This window comes from Theropithecus gelada, chromosome 7a (assembly GCF_003255815.1).
Source record: "Theropithecus gelada isolate Dixy chromosome 7a, Tgel_1.0, whole genome shotgun sequence".
NCBI classification, from domain to species: Eukaryota; Metazoa; Chordata; class Mammalia; order Primates; family Cercopithecidae; genus Theropithecus; species Theropithecus gelada.
In genome coordinates, this window is record NC_037674.1 from 48,326,502 (window position 1) to 48,345,316 (window position 18,815).

An 18,815-nucleotide genomic window follows, 5' to 3' on the forward strand; every position below is an offset into this window, starting at 1 on the left:
TGCCTGTTCTCTGCATTAAAGTCCTTGTGTTTCAAGTCCTCAAGTGTTTTTTTCTTAGGCTCTGACTGATACAGGGCTCAAAATGATAGTAATGAAAATGTCTTACATTTATATTCTTTTCAAGATTTGTTCTCTCTTTTGATGCCCCAGATATCCTATTGAGGTAGAAAAGTGTCATAATTCCTGTTTGGCATGAGGAAATGAACATTTATTGAATGACCATTTTCAGATTCTTTGGATTTTTGGGTGAAAATTATAGCGGGGATAAATGGAGGCCCAGAGAAGTGAAATAACTTGCCCTAGGTCCCATAGAAGGCTGGTATTGAATCGAGATTGAAATTCTACATGTGAAAACTTTTATGTGCTGCATGTCTGCTAGTCCTGGAAGAAATCCTTTCTTTGATGAGTATTATTCTTTAAAGAAGGCGTTACTTACAATGTATTTACAAAAGCCTTAGTTATTTAGTAAATTTTTCAAGTAAAAGTCTGAACCATAATAGTTTTCTGCTTAGCACTTATATAGCTAGCATACTACCCCTAGCGTTAATCAAAGTGTCACGTAAAGGTTTGATTTTTGAGCCTAAGCAGAATTTGAAATTCTTCAAAGAGAATTCAGCACCTAGGGCAAATTACAGGGGAGAATTCTTGAGGTGTCATGTTTATTCACTTCTGGAATTGTTTAAAATATGTCAGGTGCATCCTTAAAGGGAGAAAGAAGGGGAAGAGATGTTACAAAAGAGTAGAATGGGGCAAGAGAAGTGGCAAGAAAGTATTGTTGCTAGGTTGCCAGCCTTCTGCCCCCACTGTCTTGGTGATGGTGGAGGGGTAGTGTGGGAACTGGGATATGAATGAGGTCTTTTTTATAACTCACTAAAAGCCATTACCTTGTCTTCATCTCATCAGCTGGCACCTGTCAGCTGTTACCTGACCTTGTGGTAACATAGGCTCCTGAAATGTAGCATTGGAGATGATCACTCTGCTTTATTGCAAAATAGGGGAGATTCTGCTCTGCATTTACATACTTATATTTTTTGGAGGATTTTTCAACTAGTAGTTCTTATAATACCTGCGAAAGCATATAAGAACCAGTATTCCCATTTTTAGGGGGAGTTGGAGTGAGCAATGATTTGGAATACCAGAAATTCAACTTATACATTTGCAGGTAAAATTCTAATTGTAAATTCAGGATTCATAGACTCTAGGAATTTCTGAGGTATCCAGAATTCCTTCATCTTTGACAATAAGTAGATAATAATGGTAATAAAAATAACAGCAACAGGCCCAGCACAGTGGCCCACACCTGTAATCCCAGCACTTTGGGAGACTGAGGCAGGTGGATCACTTGAGGTCAGGAGTTCAAGACCAGGCTGGCCAACATGGGAAAACCCCATTTCTATAAAAAATACAAAAATTAGCTGAGTACTGTGGTGTGTGCCTGTAATCCCAGCTACTCAGTAGGCTGAATCATTTGAATCTGGGAGGTGGGGATTGCAGTGAGCTAAGATCGCGCCCCTGCACTCTGACCTTTATGACAGAACTGCATCTAAAAAAAAAAAAACACACAAAAAAACACGCAAAAAACCCAGCAACAATAATAGGTAACATTTCTTTAAGGCTTACTATGTACCAGGCAGTATTTGAACTTCTTTATATATTAGATAATTCGATCCTCACAACTCTATAAGATCAGTATTTTATTTCCTGACCCTTCTATTTAAAAGTAAAACCTGCCCACCCGGCACTGTTTCTCTTTCCTCCTTTATGTTTCTTTATAGAAAAATATCACTCATAAGTATAACATACTTTATTATCTATCCTGTGTGGTAGCAGCCCCTTCTCTCAATTATAAGCTCCATGAAATCAGGGAGTCAGTTTTGTTCACTGCTGTATTCCCAGTGCCTAGAACAGTGCCTGGAATGTGGTAGGTACCTAGTGAATATTGGTTGAATGAATGCATCTTGGTTTTACAGATGAGGAAACTATAAATTTCCCAGGTCATACATTTGGTAATAGGAGAGTTATGTACACTGAAATGTTCTCTAAAATCTTTGATGGAACTAAAATTCTTTTAGCTTTTGGACAGCTACATCTCCAGGAGCGTGAAATGACCTTCAGCACTGGATTTGGTGGATTTTCCTTTTTCTAATCCCTAGAGTTCCATTTAATGAGCCTTTGGGCTCTTGAGCTGCCTTCCAAATTGAACACTTTTTTCTCCAGCTTTCATTCAGGAAACACAAAATGTGGCTTGTCCTTTTTTTTTGTTTGTTTTTTTGAGACTGGGTCTCACTCTGTCACCCAGGTTGGAGTGCAAGTGCACGATCATGGTTCATTGCAACCTCTGCCTTCTAGGCTCAAGCAATCCTCCCAACTCGGCCTCCCGAGTAGCTGGGAATACAAGGTTGTGCCACTACTCCTGGCTAATTTTTTTGTATTTTTTGTAGAAATGGGGTTTGTCCAGGCTGGCCTCGAACTCCTGGACTCAAGTGATCCGTCTACCCGGGCCTCCCAAAGTGCTGGAGTTACAGGCATGAGCCACTGTGGCTAGCCCTGACTTGTCTTTTATTGTGAAATTTTAATAACAGCTAAGACTTAAAAATTATTTTATAAATTTTCTTTTAGACTACTAAGTGATATTATACTAAGTATCTAAGGTTTGCAATACTTAGTATAAACTCAAAAGGGTTCAGTGCCTCATTCTCTTTTACTCTTTCCCTTTAGTAGGTAGGTGACAGAGGACTAGGTCATGCAGTTGAGACTTGGTCCAAGATTACTCATAAACCACTTGTCCCAGAATATTTATTTATTTACTTATTTTTGAGAAGGAGTCTTGCTCTGTCGCCCAGGTTGGAGTGCAGTGGCATGATCTCGGCTCACTGCAACCCCCGCCTCCTGGGTTCAAGCGATTCTCCTGCCTTAGCCTGTCGAGTAGCTGGGATTATAGGTGCATGCCACCACGCCTGGCTAATTTTTTGTATTTTTAGTAGAGACTTGGTTTCATTGTGTTAGCCAGGATTGTCTCGATTTCCTGACCTCATGATCCACCTTCCTGGACCTCCCAAAACGCTAGGATTACAGGCGTGAGTCACCGCGTCTGGACCCTAGAACTGTTTATGACAGTATGCTTTATGCACTTAACACACTCACACGTCTTTAAGCTTGGTGACTCGTGTGGCTTTTTCAAAGTAAATTTGATTCTGGAAGTGGTTAAGTAGAATGTGAATGGCCGAGGTCTGGTTATTGGTGAGGCCTAGGGGAAGAGAAGAAAGGAAACAAAAGTCTTAGAATTCCAAATAGGCCCTGATGACTAGAAGGACGGTTCTACTAAGAGAATGTGTGTAGTCAGAAAGTGAAGAGTCAGTTGCTTAAAATTTTACTTTTTTTCTTGTTCCTGGCATGTAAGGTCATATCCATACTTTGTGTTATAATTTCTTCTTACAAATTCCATTGATAATCCCTATTCTTGGATAGCAATGAGCAGCATTACTTCTTTTTTATTTTTTTTTAATTTAAATTTTTTATTGAAATGGGGGTCCTGCTATATTATATAGCCCAGGCTGGTATCAAATTTCTGGGCTCAACTGACCCTCCTGCCTCAGCCTCCCAAAGTGCTGGGATTACAGTTGTGAGCCAACATGCCTGGTTATACCTTTTAATTTTTGTGTTCAGTCAACATTAACTCTGAGTCACAGTAAGCTTTTTTTCCCTGCCTGTCATATTATGGACGTAGAAGTTTTTTGATTTTTCTTTAGGTTGTTTCTCCTTAGGTTCCAGAACATGAAGAAATGGGTTACAGTCATTTTCTTCTCTTCCCCATGCTCTTCCCTTTATTTTATTTTATTTTATTTTATTTTATTTTATTTATTTATTTATTTATTTTGAGACGGAGTCTCACTCTGTTGCCCAGACTGGAGTGCAGTGGCGCAACTCAGCTCACTGCAAGCTCCCTCTCCCGGGTTCACACCATTCTCCTGCCTCAGCCTCCCGAGTAGCTGGGACTACAGGTGCCTGCCACCACGCCGGGCTAATTTTTTTTGTATTTTTAGTAGAGACGGGGTTTCACCATGTTAGCCAGTATGGTCTCGATCTCCTGACCTCGTGATCCACCCGCCTTGGCCTCCTTTTTTTTTTTTTTAGACGGAGTCTCTCTCTCTCGCCCAGGCAGGAGTGCAGTGGCGCGATCTCCACTCACTGCAAGCTCCGCCTCCCGGGTTCACGCCATTCTCCTGCCTCAGCCTCCCATGTAGCTGGGACTACAGGCACCCGCCACCGCGCCCGGTTAATTTTCGTATTTTTAGTAGAGACGGGATTTCACCGTGTTAGCCAGGATGGTCTGGATCTCCTGACCTCATGATCCGCCCGTCTCGGCCTCCCAAAGTGCTGGGATTACAGGCGTGAGCCACCGCGCCCGGCCTTTTCTTTTTTTTTTTTTTTTCTTTGGAGACAGAACGTTGCTCCGTGGCCCAGGCTGGAGTACAGTGTCATGATCTCAGCTCACTGCAACCTCCACCCCCCAGGTTCACGTGACTCTGGTGCCTCAGCCTCCCTAGTAGCTGGGATGACAGGCATGCGCCACCACACCCTGATAATTTTTGTATTTTTTTGTAGAGATGGGGTTTTACCATGTTGCCCAGGCTGACCTCAAACTCCTGGACTCAAATGATCTACCCCTCATCGGTCTCCCAAAGTGCTGAGATTATAGGCATGAGCCACCATGTCAGGCCTCTTTTCCATTTTTAAAAATCAAGGACTGTCTCCAACATATTAAAGTTAACAAAAAATAATATAAACACACATGTACTCACTGGCTAGACTTAATAAGAAACATTTAGTCATATTTACTTTAAAGCTTTTTTTTTTTTTTTGAGAAATAAGCATTAAAGATTGAAGTCTCCTTTCTATCTTTTCATAATTCTGTTCTTCCCTCTTCCTTCCTTGAGATCTTCACTATTCTGAGGTTAATTTGGATCTTTCTACTCCTTGTTACCACAGAAGAGTAATTTCTTAATGAATTTGACCATATTTTAAACTTCTGATTTCAGTGGGCAGGTAACTCATTTTATAGTTTCTGTATCGTGAGCCATTTTCAATGACTCAACTAGATTGTTTTCATCGTTGACTCCTCATTTCTGGGCAACAGCATAATGTTCTCGTTTGAGCCATTTCTGAAGATTGTGTTTAACTATTTAAAATGTTTTTGGTAGTCTCATCATCAGATGTGATTTTTTTTTTTTTTTTTTTGAAATGGAGTCTCGCTCTGTCACCAGGCTGGAGTGCAGTGTGACCTCGGCTCACTGTAACCTCCTTCTCCCAGTTTCAATCAATTCTCCTGCCTCAGCCACCTGAGTAGCTGGGACTACAGATGCGTGCCACCATGCCCAGCTAATTTTTTGTATTTTTAGTAGAGACGGGGTTTCACCATGTTAGCCAGGATGGTCTCTATCTCCTGACTTTGTGATCCACCCACCTTGGCCTCCCAAAGTGCTGGGATTACAGGTGTGAACCACTGTACCTGGCCAGATATGATATTCAGTATCTTATATATATATTTCTGTTGCAGGAAGTCAGGGACCCTAAACAGAGGCATGGCTGGAGCTGCGGCAGAGGAACATAAATTGTGAAGCTTTCTTGGACATTTATCAGTTCCCAAATAATACTCTTATAATTTCTTACGCCTCTCTTACTTTAATCTCTTAATCTGGTTATCTTTGTAAGCTGAGGATGTACATCACCTCAAGGCCACTATGATAATTGTGTTAACTGTACAAATTGATTGTAAAACATGTGTGTTTGAACAATATGAAATCAGTGCACCTTGAAAAAGAACAGAGTAACAGCGATTTTAGGGAGCAAGGGAAGACAGCCATAAGGTCTGACTGCCTGTGGGGTCAGGCAAAATAGAGCCATATTTTTCTCTTGCAGAGAGCCTATAAACAGATGTGCAAGTAGGGAAGATATTGCTAAATTCTTTTCCTAGCAAGGAATATTAATAATTAATACCCTGGGGAAGGAATGCATTCCTGGAGGGAGGTCTATAAACGGCTGCTCTTGAAGTGTCTGTCTTAGGCAGCTGAGATAAGGACTGAAATATGCCCTGGTCTCGTGCTGTACCCTCAGGCTTATTTGGGTGGGGAGAAAACCCCACCCTGGTAAATTTGAGGTCAGACCAGTTCTCTGCTCTCGAACCCTGTTTTCTGTTGTTTAAGATGTTTATCAAGACAGTACCTGCACCACTGATCATAGACCCTTATCGGTAATTTTGCTTTTGCCCTTTGCCTTGTGATCTTTGATGGACCCTTATCAAAAGTTCTGATTTTGTCCTCTTTCTGCCCTTGTCCTCTTTCCTCAGAAGCATGTGATCTTTGTTCTCCTTTTTGCCCTTTGAAGCATGTGATCTTTATGACCTACTGCCTGTTCTTACACCCCCTCCCCTTTTGAAATCCTTAATACAAACTTGCTGGTTTTGCAGCTCAGGTGAGCATCACAGTCCTACCGATATGTGATGTCACCCCCAGAGGCCCAGCTGTAAAATTCCTCTCTTTGTACTCGATCTTTATTTCTCAACCGGCTGACACTTACGGAAAATAGAACCTATGTTGAAATATTGGGGGTGAGTTCCCCTGATATATTTCCTTAGTGATATTCCTGCAATCTCCTTTAGAAAGTCTTTCTATTCACTTTCTATAACCAGGGAAGGAGAGATTGAGGAGAAGAGACAAAGGATGATTTTATGTTTTTCAGTCCAAGTCATTATTTGATGAGAAACTGATATACAAGCTTCAAAAACTCAAGATATGTATTCAACATGTAGTAGTAGGACAAGTATCTCTCAGTTTAATAGTCTATACGTTTTTGATGCATTATAATATATTCTTGTAGACAGTAGCATGAAAATTTTAATGAGAGATTGCAGTACGTTTATGGTTAGACATGAGGACAGTGCTAAAGGAGAAAATCTAATGACTGTGTTGTTTGTTTTGTCAAAATATGCTACCTAGCTCCAGAGTTTCCTATTTTGGAGAAGCAGAACTGGTTGATTCATCTTCATTATATCCGGAAAGATTATGAAGCCTGCAAGGTAAGAGATTGCCATGATAATAAAAATGAGAGGCAGGGGGGGATGTTGGGTAGGCAACTAACAGTGCCTACTGAACAAAGTGTGGCAGTTTATGTCTCAGTGATAAAATATGAATTCCTTTTTCCCCACACTTCATACACTGGTTATCTTTTGCTATGATAGTGATGTTTAACATACAACCTCAAAATTTCAGTGGCCCCCAACAAACAGATATTTATTAAGTGCTCATGGGCTTTCAGATCAGCTATGGGTGGCTGGGTTTGACTGCAGGCTGTGGGTCAGGTTCAGGTGTGTTCCATGTGTCTTCTCATGTCAAGAGCAAGTCTCTGGGGACATGTTGGTCTTCTGGTGGAGGCAGGTGTTCAACTTAACATATTAACTTTTTAATCTTTGGATAGATGAAAAATGGTATTTTGTCGAGTTCTTTTTTTTTTTTTTTGAGGTGGAGTCTCACTCTGTCACCTAGGCTGGAGTGCAGTGGCGTGATCTTGGCTCATTGCAGCCTCTGCCTCCCGGGTTCAAGCGATTCTTCTGCCTCAGCCTCCCGAGTAGGTGGGACTACAGATGAGCATCACCACGCCTGACTAATTTTTTGTATTTTTAGTAGAGATGGGGTTTCACCATATTGCCAGGCTGGACTCGAACTCTTGACCTTGTGATCTGCCCGCCTAGGCCTCCCACAGTGCTGGGATTACAGGCGTGAGCCACCGCATCTGGCCCTGAGTTTTATTTTTTAATTTTCCTCTTATTGCAAGGTTGATCATCATGTGTATATTTAAAAACCATTTGTATTTCTCTTTCTCTATGTCTTTGGTGACATACCATATGTGTTACAAACTTGCAGGCAGACAGAGGTAGTACTGACATGCAGAATGTATCCTTGGTGTCATCTTTTTTGGCATCCAGAGGTTTGTAATCCATCTAAGGTTTTCAGTTTATACCTATGGCGTTTATACCTATGGCAATGCACAGAACTAATTCATACTGGTATGACAAAGATTCATACCATTTTTTTTAGTTTTTTGTTTTTTGTTTTTAGATGGAGTTGTGCTCTTATTGCCCAGGCTAGAGCACAGTGGTGCAATCTTGGCTCACTGCAACTTCCGCCTTCTGGTTTCAAGCAATTCTCCTGCCTCAGCCTCTCAAGTCACTGGGATGACAGGCGCCCACCACCACGCCCAGCTAATTTTTTTTCTGTATTTTCAGTAGAGATGGGGTTTCACTATATTGGTCAGGCTGGTCTGGAATTGCTGACCTCATGATCCACCCGCCTTGGCCTCCCAAAGTGCTGGGATTACAGGCGTGAGCCACCACACCTGGCCCATGCCAGTAATTTTTGACACCACTGACCCGAAGGCAGATACTAGTATGAATCTTTTTTTTTTTTTTTGAGGTGAAGTTTTGCTCTTGTCACCCAGGCTAGAGTGCAATGCCGTGACCTCGGCTCACCACAACCTCCGCCTCCTGGGTTCAAGCGATTCTCCTGCCTCAGCCTCCTGAGTAGCTGGGATTACAGGCATGTGCCACCACACCTGGCTAATTTTTTGTGTTTTTAGTAGAGATGGGGTTTTTCCATGTTGGTCAGGCTGGTCTCGAACTCCTGACCTCAGGTGATCTGCCCGCCTTGGCCACCCAAAGTGCTGGGATTACATGCATGAGCCACTGCACCTGGCCACCAGTATAAATCTTGAAATGTTCTCTTTCTTTTTCATCTGTGATAATACTTGGAAATTTTTTCATACTTTTCTTAGCTTGCCTAGTTAGATTTTAGGCAGAGGTTGGTAAACTTTCTGTAATGGGCCAACAATATTTTAGGGTTTGTAGGTCACATACAGTCTCTACATCATGTTTGTTATCTTATTTTTTATAACCCTGTAGAAATATAAAAACCACTCTTAGCTTGAGAGCTGTACAAAAATATACAGGGCCTGTAAGCCCCATAGTTTGCAAATCCCTGTTCTAGAATAAGTAATCATACTTATTGAAGCCTCCTGGGTTCAAGTGATTCTCCTGCCTCAGCCTCCTGAGTAGCTGGGATTACAGGCATGCACCACTACTGCTCTGCTAATTTTTTTTTTTTTTGAGACGGAGTCTTGCTCTGTTGCCCAGGCTGGAGCGCAGTGGCGTGATCTCCACTCACTGCAAGCTCCGCCTCCCAGGTTCACGCCATTCTCCTGCCTCAGTCTCCCATGTAGCTGGGACTACAGGTGCCCGCCACCGCACCTGGCTAATTTTTGTATCTTTTTTTTTTTTTAATATAGAAAAGCAATTTATTCCATTTTAAGCACTTACACAGTTAGTCATGGAGAGTAACAGGCCTGCTGGTGAAACAGGTCACCCAAAATGGAGATGGCATCAAACTAGTGGTCAAGGACTAACTCCTAAAAAAAAAAAAGCAACTCTTATCAAGGATTAATTTAATTTTTAAAACAAATACAAGTTATTGATTCACTCTTCTCAACTTGACAGTCTGCCTGTGATGTAACTGTCAGGTAAAAACATACATCTTTACAACTTGGTGGTCCCAAGTTAAAAACAACAACAACAACAAAAAAACACACCATTTCACAGACAGGAAAGAAACAACATGAAAACAGCTCAAGAAATACACTTAACGAGCAAAAATATATGAATATATGGGGAAACAGGAACATGTACTTTTGACTTAACTGAGGAAACTAAGAGGAAACTGGTCTACATATGAAAATGTGCATCCTGGAAAGTCAAGTGTCAAGATTTTGGAGTAGGAATCTATATGATTTGAATCTCCCCTATTTCCTGAATAAAAGTGACATCTTTTAGTATTTACACTTCATGGCTCAGACACCTACCTCATTTGGCTCTCTTCCTTACTCACTCTAGCCTTTACTTAAATGAGTCTGAAAAACCTGGGGATATATAGCATAAGAAGAAAAATAATCACACATAATATTCCCCCTTCTGTAGCTACTTTAGACCTGGGTTACTAGAAAATTCCTGAAGAAAATTTCAACGTAAGTCTGTGGCTTTGCTGAATCAAGCCCCCCATTATTATTTAGAAAACACCCACTGTTTGGGCTAATAGCATTATTGGTGGTACCTATTATACAGAGGGATAGCTGAACAAAGTCTGTCTCAAAACCAGTGTTAAATCACTCTCAGGGTTGAGAAGAAAAAAGGGGAGTCTAAAATCACAAGAAGTAAAGACATATCTAGGACCCTTGTCCTTCTGGATCCACGCTTCCTTCAAGGTCTTCATCATTATAAATGTTCTCTGCCATTTGCCACACTTGCATGATATTGTCTTCTGATACAGAACAAATCACCCAAGGTTCATTGGGATTCCAGGAGAAATCAGATATCTTGGCAGTGTGACCACCATGAATAAACAGCAACTCTGGTGGCCCATCTTCTGCATCTTCTGGGGATTGTTCCTCTCCAATTTTACTTAAATCCCAGATATTCAGTCTGCGATCAGTACCACTGGAAGCCAAAATAGTCTCATTGTGAAGTGACCACTGAACCTGGAATATTTCATCCTTATGTGACTCAAAGGAATGCAACTTAAGTTTCAGATTTCTCAGATCCCACAAGGCAGCAGTCTTGTCAGCTGATCCTGTGGCAAGAATGAACTCACTGTAAGGATTGAAAGAAAGGCAGTTCATTTCAGCAGTGTGAGCGTCAACTGAGTGGCTTGGTTTGGAAGTATTGTTTGAATGAGTATCCCAAATCATAAGTTTCTGATCATCAGCAACTGACTCAAACAGAGACTCATGGAGCAGATGCCAGGAAACATCTTCTACTACTGCCGTATGCCCTGTAAAGACGGTCTTCGCATCCACCACTTTTCCCTCCTTTGGAACGGCACTGATGTCCCACAGGCAGATGGTGTGGTCATCTGAAGCACTAAGTAAGTGCCCACTGAGATTTGGGTTCCAAGAAAGTCCATAGCCTCCTTTTGATGTCCACGGAGATGCAAGTCTGGGTTGCACTCTCCAGAAGGATCTGGTTTAGAAGGATGTTTTGTATAGTTGAAGACAAGAACATCACTGGAAGGAGTCTTTGTTGCGATGATACAAGGGTTCTGGGGCATATAACGGGCCCTGTTTACTTCTCCTTCATGGTTGATCTTGATTTCTCTTTCAATTTTTCCACTAACTGAACCAAAACCTCCAAATTCTCCTTTCTCACTGTCGTTGTGTGACGCATCAAACTGAGCATCATCATTAGGGAGTTGCACACTGGCTATAACAAGATGGTTTTGTTCATCCGATGTGTGTATCCCCAGGACAAGTCAATGAATGCTGAAATCTTTCCCTTCTGGTCTGGTTACATCTGGAAGCCACTGGGCAGTTAGGCTGGGCCACTCCAGAGCATGGGTCATCACCAAATCATAAAGAAAACGGGTGTTCTTTTTCCATATTTTGTATTCCTCGTCGATCACTCATTCTTCCACTGCGTCGTCGAATGCTGCTTCCTTGTCGGCCATGGTGGGCAGACGAGCCGGGGGAATCCTGGGGTCGAGCGTTGCGGGAGCAATTTTTGTATTTTTAGTAGAGACGGGGTTTCACCGTGTTAGCCAGGATGGTCTCGATCTCCTGACCTCATGATCCGCCCGTCTCAGCCTCCCAAAGTGCTGGGATTACAGGCGTGAGCCACTGCGCCTGACCTTTTGTATTTTTAGTAGCGACGGGGTTTCACCATATTGGTTAGGCTGATCTTGAACTCCTGACCTTGTAATCTGCCCTCCTTGGTCTCCCAAAGTTCTGGGATTACAGGCATGAGCCACTGCACCTGGCCTGTCCATGTCTACTTTTTCTTAAAGACACCTGAAGAAACTTAACCACTGCTCAGAAGCATTTTTCTTCCTCTTTCAGGCTATTATCAAAGAACAGCTTCAGGAGACTCAGGGATTGTGTGAATATGCTATCTATGTCCAAGGTAAGACACTTGTCTTCTTGCTAGAGAAATACACTTTTCCTAGGTTCTTGAAAAAGAGCAGGCAGTTTAAGAAACAAGTTCAAGTACAGTCATGCACCGCTTAACAATGGAGATATGTTCTAAGAAATGTGTTGTTAGGCAGTTTTGTCATTGTGTGACCATTACATAGAGTGTACTTACACAAACATAGATGGATGATATAGTATACTATACACATAGGCTATATGATGTAGTCTGTTGCTCCCAGGCTACAAACCTGTATGAGCAGGTGTACTGAATACTGTAGGCAGTTGTAAAACAGTAGTAAGTATATCTAAACATAGAAAAGGTACTGTAAAAATACGGTATAAAAGATAATAAATAGTGCTAGTACACCTGTATAGAGTACTTACTGTGGATGGACTGGAAGTTGCTCTGGGTGAGTTAGTGGTGAGTGAATGTGAATGCCTAGGACATTATTATATACTACTATAGACTTCATAAACACTGTACACTTAGCTTACACTAAATTTATTTATTTATTTATTTATTTTTTTTTTGAGACGGAGTCTTGCTCTGTGCCCCAGGCTGGAGTGCAGTGGCGCGATCTCGGCTCACTGCAAGCTCCGCCCCCCCGGGTTCACGCCATTCTCCTGCCTCAGCCTCCCGAGTAGCTGGGACTACAGGCGCCCGCCACCTCGCCCGGCTAATTTTCTTGTATTTTTAGTAGAGACGGGGTTCCACCGTGTTAGCCAGGATGGTCTTGATCTCCTGACCTTGTGATCCGCCCGTCTCGGCCTCCCAAAGTGCTGGGATTACAGGCTTGAGCCACCGCGCCCGGCCCACTAAATTTATTTAAAAATATTTTTTCTACAATGATAAACTCACTTGCTGTAACTTTTTACTTTATAAACTTTAAAACTTTTTGGCTCTTTTGGGGTGATACTTAAAACACACAACAACATTGTAGATCTGTACAAAAATAGTTTCTTTATGTCCTTATTCTATAAGGTTTTTAATTTTTCTTTTTTTTGGTAGAGACAGAGTCTCACTATGTTGCCCAAGCTGGTCTTGAACTCCTGGGCTCAAGCAGTCCTCCTGCCTCAGCCTCTCAAAGTGCTGGGATTGTAGGCATAAGCCACGACACCCGGCTCTTTATGCTATTCTTAAAACTTTGTATTTTTATTTTTTTTTACTTTTAAACTTTTTTGTTAAAAACTAAGACACACACACTACTATAATGGTAGTACTAACATGCAGAATGTATCCTTGTTGTCTTTTTTGGCATTCAGTGCTTTGTGACCCATCTAAGGTCTTTGCAACACACCCACAGACGCGTGCCAGTGCGCGCACACGCTTATCTAGGCCTACACAGAGTCAAGATTATAAACATCACTGTCTTCCACCTCCTTATGGAAGGTCTTCAGTGGCAGTAACATGCATGGAGCTGTCATCTCCTATAGCAATAGGAATACCTTCTGGAATACCTCCTGAAGGACCTGCCTGAGGCAGTTAGACTTTTTTTTTTAGTAAGTGGAAGGAGTACACTCTAATATAAAGGTTAAAATGTATGGCGTAGTAAATACATAAACCAGTAATGTAGTCATTTATTATCATAAAGTATTAAGTTCTATATATACATAATTGTATGTGCTGTACTTTTATGTGACTGGCAGCACAGTAGGTTTGTTTATACCAGCATCACTACAGGTAGGTGAGTAATGCATTGCACTGTTTTGATTGCTATGACATCACTGGGCAATAGGAATTTTTCCTCTTCAAGATAATCTTAAGGGATCATCGTCATTTATACAGCTGTCGACCAAAATGTCATTACAGGTGCATGAGCGTAAATGTTCCAGAAAGGTTTTAATCCGTATTAATCTTTTTATGGAATCTGAATATAATTACTGTGTTGGATTTGACTTCGGAAATGACTAGTAATGTTAAAAAATTGCTATCGTTACCCATGTTTTAGTTTCTGGCTAGTGTTTTTTGGAATGGATGCTTAGGATTCCTGCCTGATACAGTGATTTCAGGGCCAGAAGATGCTTTTGGAAGGATTCCTTGTAATCATGCTAAAAGAGATGAAGAAGAGCTTGAGGATTTTTGTAAGGTTAATCAGGATGAGGGGAAGAAGCCTAGAAATAAACAAGATAAAGCAGAGTGTAAATTCAGCTCATCAGAAACCTAAGGACCACTCACTTAACTTTTTTTTTTTTTTTTTAAAGACGGAGTCTTGCTCTGTTGCCCAGGCTGGAGTGCAGTGGCATGATCTCAGCTCACTGCAACCTCTGCCTCCCAGGTTCAAGCAATCCTCCTGCCTCAGCCCTACTAGTAGCTAGGATTACAGGCACATGCCACCACGTCTGGCTAGTTTTTGCATTTTTAGTAGAGACAAGATTTTGCCATGTTGGCCAGGCTGGTCTCAAATGCCTGACCTCAGGTGATCTGCCTGCCTTGGCCTCCCGAAGTGCTGGGATTACAGGCATGAACCACTGCGCCCATCCCACTGACTTAAATTTTCCTCTTTAGTGGCATAAGTAGCATTCTTAGTTTTTCCAGGAACTTTCTTTTTGGCTCTTGGGTGTGAATGAATGGTTTTGTTTACCATTCATTGCATTTGTAGTCTTCAGATTAACCTATAATTTTCTGACATAATTGGTAAGATATTGACAAATTTAGGACATCATGGCAAAAAATGCTCTTATTCCCAGTGTCACAAGTATCAGACTTTCAGTGTCTGATAAATTCTTCTGAAAACATAGGCCTAGGAAAAACCTCTGGTTCTAACTGGTTGTTATACTGACAACCGAAGTCTGAAGTGTTACTGTATTCTTTGTCAGAATCTCCGTGCTGAATTTGAGGTATTGATTCCATTTGCCCCATTTGGGGGTTCAGTCTGAAAACTATCAGTTGGAAGTCAATTATGATAAATGAAGCATCTGATGGGGAAGCCCCAAAATGCTCTTAATGTGAAGAGTTTGTGTGATAATTTGCAGAGGAACTGATTATCTGTGTGATGGATCGTGGGAGTAGAGAGAGAAGTAGGTAGGGTTGAGTTACCTTACTAAAAGAGAGTTTAGCTTGTCAACAGTTTTGGTCATTGTTTCAGCCTGTCTGAAGTCATATCTGATTGTATTAAGGATACAGTTGTCCAAAGGATTTACTTGATGTGGTTTCCCAGTTTTCTTTTCTCCAATTTTTCTGACCCCAGGCTCCATTCTTCCCAGAACATGGTTTTACTTTTTTTTGTATTTTCTGTTTCTTGGCAGCATTGATATTTCGCCTGGAAGGAAATATCCAAGAATCCCTAGAACTCTTCCAGACATGTGCAGTTCTAAGCCCTCAGAGTGCTGATAACCTCAAGCAGGTGGCGAGATCTTTGTGAGTATTGGCAACCTGGAGGCCCTAGGGCACTCACAGAGAACAGTGTAAAATGCATTCTTAGGTACAGCTTGCTGCTGGCAGCCACATTAGCCTGATACACAAGTGGGGAATGGTTTAATAGGTATAATGGGATTCACTCTAAAGAGCATGGATTAAGTTTGAAATTTGAGAAAATGAGATAACTAGTGTTAAGGAACTAAGTGTTTTAAACACTGTGCATTCTAGTTTGATGGGGGAACTGATATTGTTTATCATGTAAATAGAGACACCTTGTACCCTAAAGTCTTCTAAACTTATTGGCAATCCTTGGAATTTTTCTCGTCTACTCTTCTAACACTTAATATCTATCACACAGTAAGTTTTGAGTAAGGACAGAGAGTTCCTGACTTCTGATGGTTCAACTTATATAATTTTTCAACTTTACAATGATGTAAAATTGTTATGTATTCAGTAGAAACTGTACTTCAAGTATCCATACAGCCATTCTGTTTTTCATTTTCAGTATAGTATTCAGTAAATTACATGAGATATTCAGCATTTTATTATAAAAGTGGCATTGTGTTAGATGATTTTGCCCAACTGTCAGCAAACGTAGTTAAGAAAGTGGAGATAGGAACTCCGTGGAACAGAGTAAGTGTTCTGAGCATGCTTAAGATAGGCTAGGCTGTCTATGATGTTTGGTAGAGTAGATGTAATTACGTGCATTTTTGAATTACAGTATTTTCAATTTACAGTGGATTTATTGGGATGTAACCCCATCATAAGTTGAGGAGCATTTGTATTTGTTGAGTGAATGTCCTAAAGATTCCTAGATGGAAAGAATCTCAAAGGTCTTTATAAACTACTAGGTATTCCCTTTTCAGTCCTTTGTTCCATGGAGTTCCCATCTCCCCTTTCTTAGCCACGTTGCCATTCATACCTGCGTTGTTTTTGCATAAAGCTTGGTTTTCCCTGTTTCTCTCTAAACTCAGGATCCAATATCAAGGAAAGAGACTTAGTCTTGGAAGGAAAGGACATGTCCCTAATGGGTGATGATAAATAATGATAGTTACTGCTTAACATGGCATATCATTTGGCTTATTTCTTTTTTGGTCTGCATTTATAGTACATTGTAGGAGAAAAATTCCACAAGACTCTCACTAAAATTGGTATAGAATGAGACCAAGGCCTTGGAACAGCTGCCAATGCAATCCCTACTAAGAGAGCTTCTGCTGTTAGTGTATAGCAGCTTCACTGACCAAACCAGCACAACCAGCTTATGGAGAAAAGGCTTCTAGAATTCTCTGCTGGATGAAATATGAGTAAAATGTGGGACTAGTAGGGTTAGTCTTCTAAGAATTTTCAGGTAATAATTATGGAAAATGTATCTTTTACAGATTTCTTTTGGGAAAACATAAAGCTGCCATTGAAGTATATAATGAAGCAGCTAAACTCAACCAGAAAGATTGGGTAAGTAGAGAACTTTCAGTTCCTTATTAGTAAACATGCTAATGGTTCCATATTATCATATGGCTGTCTTATTTATGAATTCTTACATTCCAAAAATATCTTGATTTTATCCTTATACTGAATTCATGATTTGTCTAAGTATAGGATCGAAAACCCATGTTTCCTCATAACTTTGTAGGCGTTGCCGCATGATTTTCTAACAGTTTGCTGACCAGCAATCTCTTACCAGTCTGATTCTTGTTGATGACCCCTAGAAGCTTTGGGTATTTTTTTCATCATTGGAATTCCACAATATCAGCAATAGGCATCTAGTTGTGTTTCATGTCTTTTTCCCATCCCCATTGGTATGACACTCAGTTGACTCATTCTGAAGACCCTTGCCTTTCTTTGGGTCAGGGCCTTGGAGTAGTTCTTTATTTTTCCCCTCCCCTTCTCTTTGTGTCAATTGGGGATTGTGTGTAAATGCAACTAAATATTGGCTTTACAAATTAGGGGGTTATTTTTTTAATTCTCTTGAAACAAGATGTCCACGTAAGTAGTTGCTGGCATTGATTTGGCAGTCCTCGGATGTCAAGGCCGAGAGTTTTTCCTCATGGTTACAAGAAGACTGCTGCATCTGACATCACATCTGCATTCTAGGGAGGGAGAAAGAGAAAGCAACAAGGAGAAAAGGACAGAGCCTATATTGGGAAAGCACAACTTTCCCAAAAGCCCCCACAGACTTCCACTTATGTCATGTCAGCTCTCCTTCTAGAAGGAAGGCTGGCTAAATGTAGTTTTTAATCTGGTCACATTGCCACTCTAAACAAAAGTAGGGTTCTATTAGTAAGGAAAAAGAGAAGAGTAGGTAGCAGGTAGGCAGACAGATAACTAGCAGCATCTGCCACACTGTTTTCCATTCTCTATGAGACATGTTCTCTAACTATTCTCTACAACAACTCTTAACTTGCCTCTCATTTTCTACCTCCGTGTCCTTTTTTTTTTTTTGGGACAGAGGCTGACTGTGTCGCCCAGGCTGGAGTGCAGTGGCGTGATCTTGGCTCACTGCAACCTCTCTCTCCCAGGTTCTAGTGATTCTCCTGCCTCAGCCTCCCAAGTAGCTGGGATTACAAGCGCCTGCCACTATGCCTGGCTAATTTTTGTATTTTTAGTAGAGACGGGGTTTTACCGTGTTGGCCAGTCTGGTCTGCAACTCCTGACCTCAGGTGATTCACCTGCCTTGGCCTCCCAAAGTGCTGGGATTATAGGTGTGAGCCACAACACCTGACCCTCCTTGTCCTTTTATTGTATGTTCAGGACATGTATTCAGTCTTATTTTCTGTATCATCATTTTTGTTTTTAGCTATTTGTATTCTGTTATATACCATATCCATCTAATATTTTTTATTTCATTTCCTTTTATTGTATTTTTAATTTCCATAAATCTTGTCTTCAGTGTCTCTGATTCTTTTTTTTTTTTTTTTTTTTTGAGACGGAGTCTCGCTCTGTCGCCCAGGCTGGAGTGCAGTGGCCGGATCTCAGCTCACTGCAAGCTCCACCTCCCGGGTTCACGCCATTCTCCTGCCTCAGCCTCCCGAGTATCTGGGACTACAGGCGCCCGCCACCATGCCCGGCTAGTTTTTTGTATTTTTTTAGTAGAGACGGGGTTTCACCGTGTTAGCCAGGATGGTCTCGATCTCCTGACCTTGTGATCCGCCCATCTCGGCCTCCCAAAGTGCTGGGATTACAGGCGTGAGCCACCGCGCCCGGCTGTCTCTTATTCTTAAAGTTCTGTTCTGCTTCTCAGAATTATCTTTTTCTAACTCTGCATTTTGGTTCTTCTATTTTATGCTGTTGGTATTTTTCAAGTATTTGATGATTCTCAGGGAGACGTTCATATCTGTGAGTGAAGGACTAGATTTATTAGTACAGAGAATTAGCATGGATTTCCTTTGCAGTTCTTATGAGGCACTATTATTTTTGAAATGTGTTCAATTTGTCAGTCGCTTTTCTTCTGTACGTC

At 41.2% G+C, this 18,815-nt stretch overlaps 1 protein-coding gene and 1 pseudogene across 1 annotated transcript in view; one reads left to right on the forward strand and one right to left on the reverse strand.

Moving 5' to 3' along the window:
- The first annotated feature begins 1,102 nt into the window (after positions 1-1,102).
- The window catches only part of BBS4 (Bardet-Biedl syndrome 4), a 42,883-nt gene continuing 25,170 nt past the window's right edge, over positions 1,103-18,815 (forward strand). Inside the window, exons 1-5 of the mRNA XM_025390526.1 lie at positions 1,103-1,162; positions 6,996-7,075; positions 11,932-11,995; positions 15,250-15,361; positions 16,741-16,813. Coding sequence (XP_025246311.1) covers positions 1,123-1,162; positions 6,996-7,075; positions 11,932-11,995; positions 15,250-15,361; positions 16,741-16,813 — 369 coding nt within the window. The 5' untranslated portion in view covers positions 1,103-1,122. The remainder of the gene's footprint in view (positions 1,163-6,995; positions 7,076-11,931; positions 11,996-15,249; positions 15,362-16,740; positions 16,814-18,815) is intronic.
- On the reverse strand, positions 9,785-11,543 carry LOC112627834 (annotated as a pseudogene).